Source organism: Peromyscus eremicus, chromosome X (assembly GCF_949786415.1).
Source record: "Peromyscus eremicus chromosome X, PerEre_H2_v1, whole genome shotgun sequence".
In the NCBI taxonomy this organism is placed as follows: domain Eukaryota; kingdom Metazoa; phylum Chordata; class Mammalia; order Rodentia; family Cricetidae; genus Peromyscus; species Peromyscus eremicus.
In genome coordinates this window covers 31,368,080-31,386,020 of record NC_081439.1, presented here as the reverse complement: position 1 = coordinate 31,386,020, position 17,941 = coordinate 31,368,080, and the positions used below count along the sequence as shown (strand labels likewise).

The 17,941-nt window shown below is 44.2% G+C and overlaps 1 protein-coding gene across 1 annotated transcript in view; it reads right to left on the bottom strand.

Moving 5' to 3' along the window:
* Positions 1 to 14,139, bottom strand: part of Sms (spermine synthase) — a 50,638-nt gene extending 36,499 nt beyond the window's left edge. Inside the window, exon 1 of the mRNA XM_059251218.1 lies at positions 13,977 to 14,139. Coding sequence (XP_059107201.1) covers positions 13,977 to 14,025 — 49 coding nt within the window. The 5' untranslated portion in view covers positions 14,026 to 14,139. The remainder of the gene's footprint in view (positions 1 to 13,976) is intronic.
* Between the last annotated feature and the right edge of the window lie 3,802 nt (positions 14,140 to 17,941).

Genomic DNA, 17,941 nt, shown 5'->3' with positions numbered 1-17,941 from the left:
TACAGAGTGAGTTCCAGGACAGGCACCAAAACTACAGAGAAACCCTGTCTCGAAAACGACCCCCCCAAAAAAAAATCATTGCTATCTCATGACTGTAATTTTGCTGTTATGAAATGTAATGTAAATAACCAATATGAAACCCCTATGAAAGGGTCATTCAACTACCAAAGGAGTTACAACCCACTGGTTGGGAACCGCTCACTTAAGGGGTTAAAGATGCTTGCTGCCATGGTTGACACCTTGAGTTGCATCCCCAGAATCCACATGGTGGGAGAATAGACTCCCAGGAGTTCTGTCCTTGGTACAGGTTACACATGTCAAGACACAGCACTGCCCCCACACACACCATAAAATAGGTAAATGAAATAGGTTTTGGAGTTCACCTGCTTGTTGTTTGAATCCTGGATCTACCACTTCCTACCTATTTTACCTTATGAAAGCTGTTAAGCTCTGTGTGCCTTGCTGGTCTGGCTCTAGTTCTTGGCTGGGTTTACTGGCAATGGTGAGAACAGATATGCCTTGTTACCCTTAGAGAGGGAAGCTGCTCACTATTTGCTGTTGTGTAAAGTACACTCTGTAGATGCCCTTTAAGGAGTTGAGGAAGTTAGCCTCGATTCTGGTTTCCTTTATCTTGAAGAGGTATTAAATTTTATCAGATTACTCTTTCTGTCCTAATTCAGTATGATCGCGTGAAGTTTTTCTTTGGCCAATCAATATAATGGATCAGATTTCTTTTTTTTTTTTTCTGATAGTAAGTTATCACTTGGTCATTTATGTAATTATTTTTCTAAATTGTTGAATCTTGTTTGCAAAGGATTGCCTGCCAGTTTGTTACAAGCTTTGTGTCTATGTTCATGAGGGATTTTGAACTGTAGCTTTCTCTTTTTGCACTGTCCTTGTCTGGTTTTGGTATTAGAATATCGCTGGCTTCATAAAACTGTGAGGCCCCCTCTCCTCTGCTGTCCTCTAGAAGAAAATATGACGAAACGGTATTAATTTTTGTTTGAATGTTGGTTAGAACTCTTTAGTGAAACCCGGTAGCTTCAGGATTCCTTTGGAGTTCTTTTAAAAATCATTTTAAATTACACTCATTTATCTATGTGTTTATGTGAGATAGAGACAGAAACCGAAGCATATGCAGAGGTCAGAAGACAATGTGTGGGAATTGTTTCTCTCTTTTTACCATGTGGATCAGTCAGACTTGGTGGCCAGTGTCTTTACCTGCTGAGGCATCTCATCTGCCCTTTCTCTGGAGCTGTCACACTCCTAATTAAGTTCTTCAGCTGCAGGGCTGTTAAGGCATTTCCCACTTCATACTGAGTAAATTGTGGCAGCTTGTGCTGTTGGAACTGACCCATCTCTTCTGGAAGCTGTGACCGTGTGTCTGTGTCACGTTGTTTGTAGTACCCCCATCCTCCTCGTACCTGTGGGGTCTGTAATGGTAGCCCTTCTGCTGTTTCTGTCATTGTTTTGTTTCTTTCCTAGTACTGCCATTCTGACTTCTCTTTTTTTCTTTGCCAGCCTTGCTGGTTTGTCGTTTCCTTGATTTATTTAATTTCTTTTTCTGGAGCTGAGGACCGAGCCCAGGGCCTTCCGCTTGCTAGGTAAGCGCTCTACCACTGAGCTAAATCTTCAACCCCTTATTTAATTTTTTTTAATGAGACAGCTTTTTCTTGATTTCCTCTTAGTCTATTGTTTTTTTCTCTTAGAGTGGGAACAAAAATTGGTGATTTAAAACTTTAAAATGGAGACTATTCCTCATAAATATTCTCTATCATGGGATGGTTTTCACTAGTTACCAGTGTTAGTTCCAAATACTCCATAAAGAGCAGGCATCTTAGGTGACTGACAGTTTTCTCTAGCATTTAATTAATAAGTTGGTGACTTAACTACAGGAAATAGTGCTTGTGTTATTTGAGGCTTAAGTTCTAAGAAGCCATTTCTAAACTTCAGATTGTCAAATTAGAGCTAAATGTCCTTGTTGATTAAGACTTTAGAGCTAGAAAAGACCTTACACCCAGGGGTCAGCAAATTAAAGCCCTTGGGCCAAATCCTGCTTAGCTGCCCTGGTCTAATCTGACCCTCCAGCTAAGCATTTTTCAAGAGTTATAAATCACAAGTAAAGGCACTTTGAGAATCTGGGACTTGAGGCCTGATTGGCCTACACCACCTGTACTATGTGGACCTTTACGGAAAGTTTTCCTACTCCTCTGCCTTTAGGTCACAGAAAGCCAGTGAGGATGACTGCCTGCTTCTGAGTCATCTGGAAATATTTGGAAGCACAGGTTCCCAGGCTCCTCACATGGCCCTTTTCCCATCTGGAATTTGTCACAGCACATGGCTCTGTTCATGCTTATATTGTTTTGATTTGTGTCCCTTTGTCTTCTATCTCTCTACTATTCTCCCATGGCATTTGTATTTCTCTTGCCTTCTAGGCACTGAGCAAGCCACTTGGAGGCCCATTGTGAAGGGCCTCACCCAAATGTGAATTCTGCTGATAGTGCTGTGGGGGAGGCTTTTTGAGGGACAGTTCCCAAAAAATGACTTCTGCCATCACAAAGTACAGAATGTTTTAACTGTTTATAATCTCTTTGAATGCTATTTCATTGTTGATTCAGTCTGGCACATATATGCAGACAAAAATCTTTAAACTGTTCATAGAAACACAGATAGCAATACTAGGGTCGCTGACTTGTAAGGAACTCTGTCCACTTAGAGTTAGTGGGTTGAGAAACCAGAGTGTCACTGCACGTCTTTAATCCAGGCATGTGGGAGGCAGAAGCAGACTGATCTCTTTTGAATTTCAAGGCTGGGTTGGTCTACATAGAGTTCCAGGCCAGCCAAGGCTGCACAGTGAGATGCTGTCAACTTTCCTCCTCCTCCTAATAGTAATAGTAGTAATAATAATAATAGTAATAGTAATAATGATGTTAGTGGATAGAAAGCTGGATAGTCACAATGTTGGTAAAGGTCTTAGAAAGGATTTCTAGAAGTGGTAATCCCATTTTCTTCTTCTTGTGCATGCTGTGCAAGTCCTATGTCCCTGAGTTATGTCTCCAGCTATTTTTTGGAGGGGTGGACTATTTATTTTAAGACAAGGTAATCCTCCTGCCTCAGCCTAAGAATTACAGGTGTGAACCACCAGGCCTGGCCAATGCCACACTTTTTAAGTGTTCACTTTCTGGATGGAGCTAAAGGAAATCACTACTACTCTCCTATCTCGGAGCCAGCCTGAGATGTGGCCCAATGCTCTGTGATGAAGCAATGAGGCAAGTGGTGGCTGGGGACCTTTTCTACCTTACAAAGACACCAATATTGCCATCGTAAAGGGAAGGGGTGGCTATTTGACTTGGGTCAGATGTTTTCTTTTAATGTTCTCTTCTGCTTTGGTTCTTTTCATAGCGTAATCTGAGTTTACTCTTTTCCTCTTCTGAATGCATGCTGCTGAAGCTGATGTATCACAGGATCACTTGTGATGCTTGACTGAGTCCTTCCTAGAGCGGTCAGGTGGCTTAGTTATTCAGTACCTAAGCCAGTGATTCTCAACCTGTGGGTTGTGACCCCTTTGGAGGTCACATGTCAGATATCCTGTATATCAAATATTTACATTACAATTCATAACAGGAGTAATTTGCAGTTATGAAGTAGCAACAAAAACTTTATGGTTGGGGTTTACCACAACATGAGGAACTGTATGAAAGAGTCACAGCATTAGGAAGGTTGAGAACCACTGCTCTAGGAGTTCTAGGCCAACCTAGTCTATGTAGTGAGTTCCAGGACAGCCAAGACCATTTCATTTAGTGAGGAGCTGTCTTTAAAAAAAAGAAAAAGAGAGAAAGAGAGAGAGAGAGAGAGACAGACAGACAGACAGACAGACAGAAAGAGTGAGCCAGGCGGTGGTGGCACATGCCTTTAACCCCAGCACTCGGGAGGCAGAGGCAGGCGGATCTCTGTGAGTTCGAGGCCAGCCTGGGCTACAAAGCAAATTCCTGGGCTACAGAGTGAGTTCCAGGACAGGCTCCAAAGCTACACAGAGAAATCCTGTCTCGAAAAACAAAAACAAAAACAAAAAAAAGAGGGAAAGAGAGAGAAGGGAAGAAAGGAAGAAAGGATAAATCTATAAACAACTTATTCAGCAGTTTCTTTTTCTGCAGCCTCTTCAAACCAGATTCTTTATTCAAAGAAAAACAAATCACAAAACATGTTGGGTTTGTTTTAACATTTGTTTTGTGTGTATGCTCACTTGTAGACGTCAAAAAACAACTCGAGGGAGTTGATTCTCTCCTGTCATGGGTTTCAGGGATTATACAAACTAAGCCACCTTGCCAGCCCAGTTATTTTGTTTTTTAAGTCTTACCAAAAGGAGTTAAGCTGATGGCAAGTTCTGTCTTCTGACCCCAAAGCCACCTGCTCCAGACTAGACACACTAGAAACATCTGCTATTTGTACAGGATGGCCCAGGGTACCTCATTGCCAACACTTCATAACCAGAACAGAGGCACTCTGTTAGGCCTCAGTATGATACTTTGATCTTCAACATTAAACACCATTATAAAACATGCCACTTTATAAAATGGACTTTCCCAAAGACTGATCCAAGGCATTGGTCCTGAAAATAATCTTTTTTTTAAAGTTTTTGTTTCATTGAACTACATTTCAGAAACCTTCTACATTCAAGTCCATGTTCTAAGGCCAACAGAAAGGTCTGGAAGGCCCTTGAGCAGCCATATCACTTAGTCTTATTTGAACACTATGATATGTACAAACACTGGCTACTTTAACCAACAGCATGGTTGGTTTAAACGAAGGCTTTGAATAGAGACATGGGTTCAAATCATAAGCCAACTTATTATTTCCACCTCTCTTTTGCCAGAAGAACTTTCCAAATCTCTGAGTAAGCTAAATTTGTACCTCTTATATCTATCTGAGCATCTTTATTGGCTGGCACAGTTTCAAAGTATTCAGTCCTAAATACTGGAATAAGTGTTAAGTATTTTATGTATCTCTTGACACCTCCCAAGCATGTTATTGATTATCAAACGCAACAACACAATGTGTGTGATTTTGGTATCATTAATGCCTTTACGGAGAGGAAAGAATTAAGATGCATTTGTTAAACTATCCGGTTAAGCCAGCTCAGGAAAGCTAGAAAAGCTATTGGTTCCTACTAGCTCCTTTGAGTTTGGGGCCTAAACACATCAATGCATTTGATTACTAGTATTGCCACTTCCTCGATGCTTTCTCCAAGAACACAGATGACACTACCAACTTAATGAAATCCAGGCCCATCACACCGTAGGGCAGTAGAACTGCTTTTCCTGAGGTCTGGAAAAGTGCCTAGTTGTTAAGAGTTTAAAAGTGCATTTGTGCATGGTTTACATACTTGGTTTGCAGATTCAATTGAGGAGGTTTCTTCACTTTTCAAAAGAGCCAAGCTTGTTATTAAACTACCATGAAATGGTGGTTGGAGCTGCAGGACTCACCAGCAGTTTTGGGTTACAATTGTAGTGAAATGGTGGATTAAACACCCAGAATAAATTACTGACTCTAAAAAGTAAACTCACTAATGGCCATACCTGGAGAAATTTTTAAACACACAGCCACAGACAATATTTTTTTAAATGATGTCTTGTTATGCAGCCCAGTCTTGACATGAGCTTGTGATCCTTCTACCTCAGCATCCCCACTGTCTACAGATCACAGGTATATGTCACTACGTCCTTGCAATGTCCAATAGTTTAATAAATGAATTCTTAGCTACAAGGGTTAATGTAGATAGGTTATGGAGTTCCAATTAAATTAAAGATTGGCAATGCTAATCTTTAAGATACCCAATCCAAAACCCCAGAGCACCAAGGATCAAAGCTATTAAAGGCCTCAGGACTGTAGCCTCAACCCTTTAAGGAAGAAGTTGCCAATTCAAATACAGCCAATTTAATTGTATGCAGGGGAGATGAGAAGATTCCAAACTGGTAACTCCTCCAACACAAAAACCAAACTGGCTTTCTTTCCTCAAAACAAACAAAACAAATTGCCCACCAGTTATTCAACTGGAAACTCCTCTCTTTAATGGCTCACACAGTGCTTCAGCCCACTTGAAAAAAAGTGCCTCTCCTCTATTAGGAGGAGAGGAGGAGGTTCTCAGGCCTTGGTTATATGTTTTCAACAGTCAGTGTCCCTCCCAAAGCATTTAAAACAAGAGATAAGCATCCAGTTAGAGCTAGGAAAGGCTCCTTGATATAAAGTATAAATTAATTTTACCATATGCTACCGCCAGCAGCTTAAAGAAATGGAGATCATATAGGAACTACTCTATATAGAGGCATTATGGTATATTCATTTTTATTATTTTCTAATTTTTTATACAATATATTTTGATCATTTTTTTAATGGCAGGCACACAAAACAAATTCTCAATAATGGGAGATTGTTTTGCCTGGAGTCATCTGGAGAATCTTCTACAAATCCAGGGGAAAGAGAAGTTGATTTTAAAAAGAAAGAAAAAAAATCACAGCAAAGCAAACCAAACAGGCAAGCCAAAGAAAGGCAGACTCTAACCAGGGCTCTCTTCCAAGCAGTTCATAAAACATTTCAAACACAATTCACTTATGGTAGAAAACCTAGCAAAGTAGAATCAATGTCTTCCTCCAAAGCTGGTCAATTCTGAGTCCCCTCCAACCCCACCCCCAAGCGAAGTGAAAGGCTGGGGACAGGGATTGTGCTAAGAGTAAGAACTGGACAGGAACAGATCTTCTGGGCTGAGTTTGTTTTTCCACAAGGTACTAGGGACCCAGGAATGTTTCGTAAATGAGAAAAGGGACCAAATGATCCAGCGCTTCTGCCAATGGAGACAAATGGTGAGGTGGTGGCCAAGAAATAGAAGCCTGAAAACAGATGATCAGTGAATTGAGTGCATTCAGCGTGTGCATTGAGCAAGACTCAGGACAGGGCTGAGGGCGTTCTTGGGATTAAGTGTATCAAAGTATTCTGATACCATTGGGGGAGATTGTCTTTTGTTTCATGTCTTTTCTTTGGGGTTTTGTTTTTTGGGTTTTTTTTTTTAATCATTATTATTCTCCTGTGTCTTTGGAGATACTGGTGGGGGCCAGAAAGAAGAGGGTGTCAGATCCCCTAGAGTTGGGAGTTAGTTACAGGCAATTGTGAGCTGACTCTGGTCCTCTGAAAAAGCAGCAAGAACTGTTAAGCAGACTTGAGTTTAAAAAAAAAAAAACCTACTACAGTGAACTTCATATTTTTATCAGCATCAGAATGAACCCCAAGGAAGATGTTTGTGATGCAAATTTAAGAAAGTCATACAAGTTCAACATGGGGTGGGATCAAAGCTTTCGTTCCTCACTCCCAGTGTCAGTCCCCCAGGGCTCCAAGGCTAAAGCCAAAGGGCACAAGAGAATTCTTTGTGAAGAAGACAGTGTAAAGAAAGAAGGGACCATGAGAAAGCTGGTGAATCAGAACCAGAACAGTTAAAGCTTTACAATTCAGTTCGCTACCGAAGTCACACAAAGAAGGTATGCTTCCACCAGCAAGTAGTTCACTAAAGGAGACTTCGAGAGCCACAGGCTGGCTGGGTAGGAAGTAAATACCCGAGCCCTAGACAACCAGCACCTTGGGGGAAAGTGGTGCCTTCCACACTTCCACAACAATTTACAAGCAAAACAGATGTTTCTAAGAAGGACCAAAGGAATTTACTGATAAGTTTATCTTACTATTAACTGAAATGTCTAGCCAGAACTTAAACCAGAATTACCTGTGCTATTTGGCTTTTTTTTTTTTTTTTTTTTTTTTTTTTTTTTTTTTTTTTGGTTTTTCGAAACAGGGTTTCTCTGTGTAGCTTTGTGCCTTTCCTGGATCTCACTCTGTAGACCAGGCTGGCCTCGAACTCACAGAGATCCGCCTGGCTCTGCCTCCCGAGTGCTGGGATTAAAGGCGTGCGCCACCACCACCTGGCTGTAGGAGGGCTTTGTAGGCATCTTTAACATGTTTATGAGACTAGTTGTGAGTAGCATTATGTACAGTCTTGGTTTTCTGGGTTTTTGTTGTTTTGGTTTTTTTTGAGACAGGGTCTCATGTATCCCAGGCTGCCCTTGAGCTCACTATGTATTATAAGATGGCTTTTAAATTCTGATCTTCATGCTCCACCTAAATGCTGGGATTACAGGCCTGTGGGAGTATCAAACACAAGGCTTCATGTACGCTACGTTGTGGAAGCCCACAAAAGCATCCTAGTTAGAGCTGAGCTTGCTTTACACAGCAGAGCTTCATTAGGGGATGGCTTGACCATGTGCATGGTCACCAGGTGTCTGAGATGGTCTGCACTTGGCTGTGCTGGGGAGGAGGTCTTTTGCTCCACCCTTGGGCATTCCTTTAAAAGTCCTTTGGCAGCTATAGTCAGGGCCCAATGGATAAGGATCCAGGCCCTCCCGAGGCTATCCTGTTTTCTGGATCTCTCTAGCTATATTCTTATCTACTTTTTTGTTTTGTTTTGTTGGTGGTCGTGGTGTTGTTTTCTTGGTTTTTCAAGACAGGGTTTCCCTGTGTAGCTTTGTGCCTTTCCTGGAACTGGCTTTGGAGACCTGGCTGGCCTCGAACTCACAGAGATCCGCTTGGCTCTGCCTGGCTCTGCCTCCCGAGTGCTGGGATTAAAGGTGTGCGCCACCACCGCCTGGCCTGTTTTGTTTTTTGTTTTTAAGATTTATTTATTATGTATACAGTATTCTGCCTGCATATATCCCTGCAGGCCAGAAGAGGGCACCAGATTGCATTACAGATGGTTGTGAGCCACCATGTGGTTGCTGGGAATTGAACTCAGGACCTCTGGAAGAGCAGCCAGTGCTCTTAACCTCTGAGCCATCTCTCCAGCCCTGTTTTTTTTTTTTTTTTTTTTTTTTTTTTGAGACAGGGTTTCTCTGTGTAGCTTTGTGCCTTTCCTGGAACTCACTCTGTAGTCTAGGCTGGACTTGAACTCACAGAGATCCGCCTGCCTCTGCCTCCCAAGTGCTGGGATTAAGGGTGTGCGCCACCACCGCCCATCTAATAGTTCCTGCTGCTCCTGCTCAAGAGTACCCTGAGGGAAAGTGGGGGTGGGATGGCCCCCGCAGACTAGGTAAACTGATCTAAGTCTCCAGCCCTATTTCTCCAGAACTGCCAAATTTCTCTCATAGTGTGGGGCATGATAAAACACCCCAACTGAGAGTCACTATCTTAAATTAAGGGGTTTTGCATTTAGGAAAGCAGCAAATACCTTGCAATCCAATAGGCTATATCACATAAAGGTTGAAAATCTCAAGGAGGATATATATGTGAAGCATCCTAGTCATCCCATCGTTCAGTGTGCAAGAGGATCTTAGAGTTAAGGCCAGCCTGCACACAAGCCCCACCCCCCAAAAAAAAATCTGGACCTCAATGGACCTAATTTATTAATATTTAAAATGTGGACTAGACCTGCTAAAGATTCACAAGCAAATAATAAGCATGCTTCAAAAGCATACTTTAAAGCAGAACCTGGTCCTGATAAAACTTACTCCAAGTAAAATAAAGGTGTGGGCAATTGCAGTGCTCTCATTCCAACCTACATTCTATTCTTGGCATCCAGGGAATCCCAAGGGACCTGTAAATCCAACCCAAGGGGCCTCTGGATTTGAATGGGGGCAAAATATATAGCCATATTTTTTCACTAGTTGAAAATGAGCATTTTTTCCCATTTATATCAACTACTCATTCCTACCCATTATCACCAATGAAATCTTTTTTGGTTTTCTGAGACTGGGTTTCTCTGTGTAGCCTTGGCTGTCCTGGAACTCCCTCTGTAGACCAGGCTGGGCTCGGAACTCATAGAGATCTGCTTGCCTCTGTCTCCCAAGTGCTGGGATTAAAGGCGTGTGCTACGACCACCCAGCCCAAAATCGTATTTTTTATGTCATATATTCCAGCTAAAAATAGTGATTTTGTTCTGCAGTAGTCTAAAATTCTACATTTTTACCAGTCCTGTTGCTCCTGTTAGGCCAGGTTGGTAGTCACATCTTTAATCCCAGCACTCAGGAGGCAGAAGCAGGGAGATCTCTGTAGACTTGAGGCCAGTCTGGTCTACACAGCAAGTTCCAAGACAACCAGGGCTACACAGGGAAATCCTGTCTCCAAAAACCAAAAAAAGAGAAGGTGGGTGGAGAGAAGAAGCACGGTTTACTTTGGGGAGGAGTGTTATGAAAATTTCAATGTAAGTAACTGTCAATTCATGCACCTTAAACATTTATCATACGGAGGGGATGTGACTCAGTGGCACAAGGTTGCTTCATATGCATAATGCCCTGTGTCTAGCTTGCATAAGACCCTAGGTTCCATTCCTAGCACCACACTAAGAAGTGATAATCCAGGCAAAGGACCCCTACCACCTTTTCAGCTAAGACTATTTTAGTCTTCTACTCATATTAATCAAGATTTCTATTACAAAAGTAATGTGCAAGTCCGAGTGACACAAGTCACTCTGCTTCCTTCCATACAGAAAACACAATCAATGGTCCCAAAGACAAAATGAATGGCATCAGGTGTATTTTCAAAATCACAACCCAGCCTCATATTCTATAGAGGGAAGGTATGCCTGGCTCACATATGAGCATTTATCACACGACTAGCATTTATCCACCATCGACAATGTACCAGACCTATGGCTGTGACATAGATCCCTTTAGATATCGGCCTTCCAGATATACCCAGCCCAAGAGAAGACAAAAAAACAGAATTAACAGAAGTTTTCAGAGCTGAGTGGCTAGCCAGACACTGTTCCAACAAGCAAGGAGAGGATATAATGCCTCACTGAGCTCTACATACTGATTAGGGGCTGGGACCAGAACAAAAGAGTGTGTCCTCCACCAATCCCAAGATGCCCAACCATACCATGGGACCAATTTATTCTTTTTAGCTTTGAGCTGAGAAGAAGAATCTCATAATGTTTCCTGGAATCAACAGTCCTCAGAGTCCAACACTTTACTTACAGGATGACCAAAGATGAGCTTTGTTGGGCTGGAGAGATGGTCCAGCAGTTAAGAGCACTAGCTCCTCTTCCAGAGGACCCAGGTTCAATTCCCAGCACCCACATGTGAGCTCACAACTGTCTGTAAGCCCAGTTCCAGGAGACTTGACACCCTCACTCAGACACACGTACAGGCAAGACACCAATGCACATAAAATAAATCTTAAATAAATAAATGAGTGTTTGTTTTAGCAAAAACAATTTTCTGGTTACTCCATCAGCCAGTACACTAAATACTATCACCAGACCTAAGTGGCTGGGTTGCAGTTAGCTTGCATTGGTAACTACGTTAGAATGGAACTGAAACAATAACACTGCTAAGTCGTTCAAGTTTAATTCCACTAAAATCACATCATGGAACTGCTCCATTAGGAAGGATTACTGACAAATGGGGGGGGGGGACATGCACCCATGCTCCACAACCATTTGACTCACTCATTTGACTCACCCTTGAGTCACATCCAATACTTACATGCCAAGAGTAATGCCTTTGACTCATTATCAACAATTAAATGTTTTTAGAGACCTCACACATGGATCTCTCACCAAGCACCCCTTTATTGAAAAGGAAAGGTATTTAAAAATCCTTATGATATAGTCAAATCACACCATTTTCCAAATGTGAATGTGGAGAGCAAGGACATCCCTTGGGCTTCATTTAGTGATAGAACACTTTAAGAACTCCAGATCATACATACATATAAACATATACCTGAATATAGTGGGCTTTTTTCTAAAAGGTTCTTTGTCATTTTATCAAAGCTTTCTTTGGTATCATTAAGCTTCTGAGACAGACTCCATAGCCCAGGTTGGCCTTGAACTCAAGGGAATTCTCCCTCATTACAGGTATGAGCCACCATGTGCCCAATCCTTCATCTTTCTTGTTTATCTGTTGTTGTTTTGAGAAAGGATCTAATCAAGCTGGAACGGATTTAGATATCTTAAGACCCACCTGGGCACTGAGATTAAAAGTCTGCCAATAGTGCCTGGCTTCAGTTTCCTTAACTCTAATAAGGAACAAAGTGTGAGTTAAAACATTAAGGGCTAATGCTTGATGTTTCCCTCTTAAGCACCTTTCACTGAGCTTTACATGTGCACTCACCCTTTATTCTCAATGTTTAAACTAAGCGGAAGAAGATTTAATCTTCCGTGGAAGTGCTAGAATTTTTCTGACCCCACGCTGAGCTCACTATCCCTCACGCCTACTAGAAAGCCCATGAAGGATTAATAGAAGTGTTCCCATGGTGATTACATGAGGAATACATCCCCCAAATTCACCCCTTCCCAACTGGGAGGCCTTTGGTCTGCTCACCAGTTTCTTCACATTCCTCACCACTCAACTCACAGTGCTAGAACTCCCATTAACCAGTCAGCCTTGAAAGCTGCCAAGGTAACACTCAGTAAAGCCTTTGTGATCTTACAATCTCCTCCAGCTCTACCACCCAAGCACCATCTTATCTATGGATTCTCTCCCAGCTGTCTTTCTTCCCTCCATCCTCGCCTAAGAAAAGCGGGAAGTGAACGATGCTCCTTTTTTTTTTTTTTTAGCTCAATTCTGACCACCCAAGCACAATAACTTAACTAACAACCCTGTAGTTCACAGGTACACAGTAAAATCCCTATGTGATGTGCGCTATCCCTTCCTCTCCTCGTCCTCCCCTCAGGGACAGAGATGATGAGGCTCAAAAAACGTTAAGAGATAAACCCAAATTGCCACCTACCGAACAAAACCAATTAGAAAAGGCAGATTTTGCGCCAAATCCCCAGATTTTATCTTTTGTCTTTAAATTATTGATCTTGTGCGATATTTTAGGACTGGAGGAAAAAGTACCAAGAGAGCGCTCAGAAGTTCAGAAAGCAATAAAGTCGATGTTAAAAATCCTAACAGAAAAGGTGTTCCATTAATCGAGAAACCAGAGGAAATGCAAGGTTTGAGCAACACACTACATATGGAATGATCTGGGAAGTGCAAGTCTGCAGCAGTCCTTTAAAGGCCCGATCATTCCCGCCCCCTGCGCCCATGCTTGATTCTCTCAAAGAAAAGAAGCCTGCAATGCATCCTTACCCTCCAAACTCCAGTACGCAATAGATTCTCCCAACCTTTTCTGGTGAAACCAAGCTCGGTTTTCTGAGCCTCCTGGATTAGAGGTGATGGTGGTGGCTATAATTCCCGCGCCCAAATCTCATCCTTCCCCACCCCCAATAATAATAATCGTTTCCTTTCTCTGTCCGCCGGGTCCCTTTTCTGAGGATCTGTCTCGTACACAGTGGACTAAGAATCTTGCAAGTGCTAAGTGGCCCTGGTCCTTCTCCAGCCTTAGCTGCCCTTAAGGGGAAACCCCCCTTCGCACCCCCAAGAGGGAAATTCGGCAGCCTGCCAACACAGGAAAAGGTGGCGTGGGCAGCAGTCCCGCGCCTCGCACACCCCTCGCCCAGGCCTGCCTCGCCTGCCTCGCGGGTCATGCCTCGAACGGGCTACAGCGCTCCGGCACCCGCCCCCACTGGGGATCGCCGCGCCCCACTGCCTGAAAGGGATTTTCCCCCGAGCGGGGCGTGGAGGGCAGCGAGCCCGCGTGGACCCACGGTCCATCCAGGCCCGGAAGGGCGCTGCGACTGGCACACAACGACGCGGCTCCCCCAGGCCCCGCAGTGCGGCCACGAGCGAGCTCGGCGAGGACCGAGCACCGGCGGGGACGGTCGGGGCGCGGCGCGGCGCGGCCTCCGCCGATGCACGAGGGCCCGCAGCGTGCTCAGCGCCGCAGCCGGGGAGACGCCGGCGCCGCGCGGCCGCCCGCCTGCCCGCATTGTTCAACCCGCCGCGCGCGCCCCGGAGCCTGGCCCTGGCCTCAGCCCCGCAGGAGCGGAGGGGAACGGTCGCGCGGCCGCCACCGCCACCGCCACCGCCCGTGCAGGTGGCGAGCGGCGCACTCACCTTTGGCGCCGAGCGTGAAGTCGAGCGTGCTGTGCCTCGCTGCTGCCATAGTGTGGCGAGGCCCTCTGCCATGCCTGGGGAGGCGACCGCGGGAGACTGAGGGACCGCGCGGCGTGTCAAGCTGCGGGCCGGCGGGGAGCGCGCTGCGCCGGGGGAGGCTAAGAGTAGGAGGTGGGCGGGGCCGCGGGGAGCGACCCGGGGCGCAGGGGCGGGGCCGACCCGCCTCCTTAGAGGAGGAAGCAGCGACGCCTCCAGCCCCGAACTTGGAGCGCTGGGTGTGAGGCCTCTCGAATGGTGGAAACGGGGGCGCTGGCTCCCTGGCGTGCGTCACCAATGGCCGCGCCCTGCACTAAGGCTCTGGCCAGGCTCTCCCGCCATTCACCATCCGTTAGGAGGTCATCTCAGGTTTAAACGGCTCAGCGCGACTTCCGGGGGGCCTCCCTATACACTTCCCTATATGCCTACCCCTCCTCCCCAACCAAGGCCCCAGTTACTTCCTGACGATGTGAAAAAAAATTAAAAAATGCTAGGATCTACCTCTGTAGTCTGAAAGTACAGCCTGCCTTTTTCTTAAAATGCACGCGAAACCCGTTGGGATTATTAATAACATTTCTATTGGTAAGGGGTAGTATTTGAGAACAGAACAGAATGCTCACAGATATTCAAGTGACATACATTTCCATGCAAAATTGGAAAACAAAAGAATCAAGGACTAAGGCTGAGCTGAGAAGTTGCAGATTTGAGAGCCTCCTGCACAGGACGTCCCCCTCCATGGTGCTTCTGTTCTCATCAATGAGCCTACAGCCTTGGCCTCATTTTCGACCGTTAGTAGTATTCAACAAAATGGGACAAAAGAAAACTGAAGTGTCTGTGAACTAAAGCCATCCGTTATTGCCGGAGCAAAAGCTCTGGGCAAATGACTCCATCATTGTGGGGGGTTCCTCTCCTGAAGCTTCGGAAATGCTGCAATGGTTCTTACACTTGAGATTAGTGAATTCTTTGTCTCAGCAGCACACACACACCCACACCAAAAACAAAAACCCGTAGATATTAAGCTTAGATTTCCCTTAGGCAATTTCTAGTGGTGCTTTGTTTCGTTTTGGTTTGTTTTTTTTTTTAAATGTTTGTTTGTTTTAATGAGCCCTTCACTATCCTGCAAGAACCTAGCACTGACTACATAACAGTTATTCAACACTTATTAAACTATATCCCTTTTTAGTGTGCTATTTTATTCCTATCAATAGCCACCTATTTGTTGCTTCCTTCTCTGCAGACCAGGTCCTCAGTTTTGTGACTTATTCTGCTCTCTTATTATTCTGCTTCTCTTTGTGACTTATTCTCCTTTGGTCCCACTATATCAGCCTGCAGCTCCTCTTTCCCCCTTTCTTCTGGAGTCAGGTCCTCCTGTGTGTTGCAAGGGCAGTAGAGCTTCACACATACGATTCATTCCCTGCTCAGCAGTGGGGTAGGTCTGCACTTACCTCACTGTCTGCTGTCATCCTTTTGAATTTCTTAAAAATTTTTGAACAGAAGGTATTGAGGTTGACTGAAAAGTATGTAGCTGGTCCTGCTCGGCAGATTGTGTAGGACAGTGTAGGTGGCCATGGGCTCTCAACTGAAACATATTCTCCCGCAGAAATTGTACTTCACCTTGCCAAGTGTGAAATAAGCAGAGATGAAGAACTTTAAGGTGCTTTGTCATTAACTGATGGCAAAAGAGAGCCATGAAGAAAAGAGTAGTTTAACAAATAAGCGGTGGTGCACGCCTTTAATCCCAGCACTTGGGAGGCAGAGGCAGGCAGATCTCTGAGTACAAGGCCAGCCTGGGCTACAGAGTGAGTTCCAGGAAAGGCTCCAAAGCTGCACAGAGAAACCCTGTCTCAAAAAACAAAAGCAAAAAAATAAGCCTCAGGAGGTAATAAAATATCAGCAACAAATGGGTCATGATATAGGATCAACATTGTTGGGGTGGTGGTAGAAGTTTACTGCAAGGGTCTTCCCAAACCTACACAATCCTGGCAAGACTAGTAAAGATAAGACTTGGGAGTCAGGTGGGTAGTGGTGGCACACACCTTTAATCCCAGCATTCTCGAGGCAGAGGCAGGAGGATCTATTTGAGTTTGAGTCCAGCTTGATCTACAGAGTGAGTTCCATCCAGGACAGCCAGGACTGTTACACAGAGATACCCTGTCTTGGAAAGACAAGACAAACAAAACAAAACCAAAAACAAACAAAAATAGGACATGGGTAGAAACCAAAGGTCTCTATAAACATCTCCAACTGTGCTATGACTACCTATTTGGATTTTGGAACAAGTTCTCATTGCCTGAGTTTTTGCAATCAAGGCCCCCAACTTCAAGAGCTGTTTCAAAACTAATCATGTCGGCTGTGGCTAGCGACTATATTATAGTTGACCTGTTAAATGTAATTGGTTAGCTGTTACATCAAAGAGATCTGGCACTCATCTTGCAACAAAAAATGCAAGAATTCTCTGAAGTTATGCTTTGACCTTTGTGGTGGTTTGAATGAGGATGGACTCCAAAGGCTTATATGTTTGAATACTTGGTCCCCAGTTAGTGGAACTCTTTGGGAAGAATTAGGAGCTGTGGCCTTGTTGGAGGATACAAGTCACTGGGGGTGGGCTTTGAGGTTGCAAATGATCTCTCTGTCTCATGCTTGTGAATCAGGATATGAGCTCTAAACCACTTCTCCAGTTCCATGCCTGCCTGCCTGCTGCCATTCTCCCTGCCAAGATGGTCATAGACTCATGCTCTGAAACAGTAAGCCCCCAATAAACTCTTTCCACTATCAGTTACCTTGGTAACTAACCCAAATATGAAATCCCCTCCCCCCATAAATTGAAGACCTGGTCCTCAGGTGGTGACATTCTGAGTCACCAAAGGTAGTAGAAATTTTAGGAGGCATAGCTAGCTGAAGGAAGTAGGTCACTGTGGGTGTGCTTTTTGGAGGTATCTTGTTCCTGGCTTCTTCTGTTGTTCTCTGCTCCCTGCCTACAGTGAAGTAAGCAATTTTGCTCCTAAAGCCCTTCTGCCATGATGTTCATCTGCCTGATGGCCCAAAAACAATGGAGTCAGCTAACCATGATAGAGAGCATAAGCCAAAAGAAACCGTTTACTCTCTTAAGTTGTTGATGTTAAGTATTATGTCACAGCAATGAGAAACTAACCCATTAACCATAGCCTCCACTTTGAAACAACTTCCTGGTGGACAAATTTTTCCATTGGCAAAAATGTGGGTAGTATGAATTATTCATGTCCATCAGGCTGCCCTCTCTGCTCTTGATCAAAATGGAGAAATGAAAAAGGAAAAGAGGACTCAATTTCCCAGAACTGATTATATGTTCATGGACAGATGTGGGCTGTGAGAACCAATTCCCCAGACACTAAAATCTAGCAAACCAGTCTGCAACAAGCCAGGACAAGGAACAAGCAAAGCTACCTCATGATCATGTCTCCACATGGGCAAAACATGGACATCGTGCAAAGCACAAGTCTGACCAGACATCCCCCAATCTTGCTATAGGGATGCCTACTGCTTCTCTACCAACCCCACTGGGCTCTTGTTTGCCCCACTTCTAGAGATATTTGCTAAGATACTCAGCCATAGTCAAAGCCCTGGCTCCCTGAAAATGCTCCCCAAACCACCTGATGCAAATCCCCTAAGTCAACCTCTCTCTCACTCTCTGGCTCAGATGTCCCAAGGTCCCCAAGGTGTATCTTCTTCCAAATACATGATGAAAACAGCTTGTTGAACTCCAGAGGTATTCCTGAGAGTGTGTTGCTGGAGAGTAGTGAGAATGTAAGTAATAGGATGACATTATAGCTTAAAAGTAAAAAAAAGAAAGAAAAGTAAGAAACCTATGTGGTGATATATTGTGTACCCTAATAAACTTGCCTGAGGATCAGAGGACAGAGCCAGCCACTAGATTAGACATAGAGGTCAGG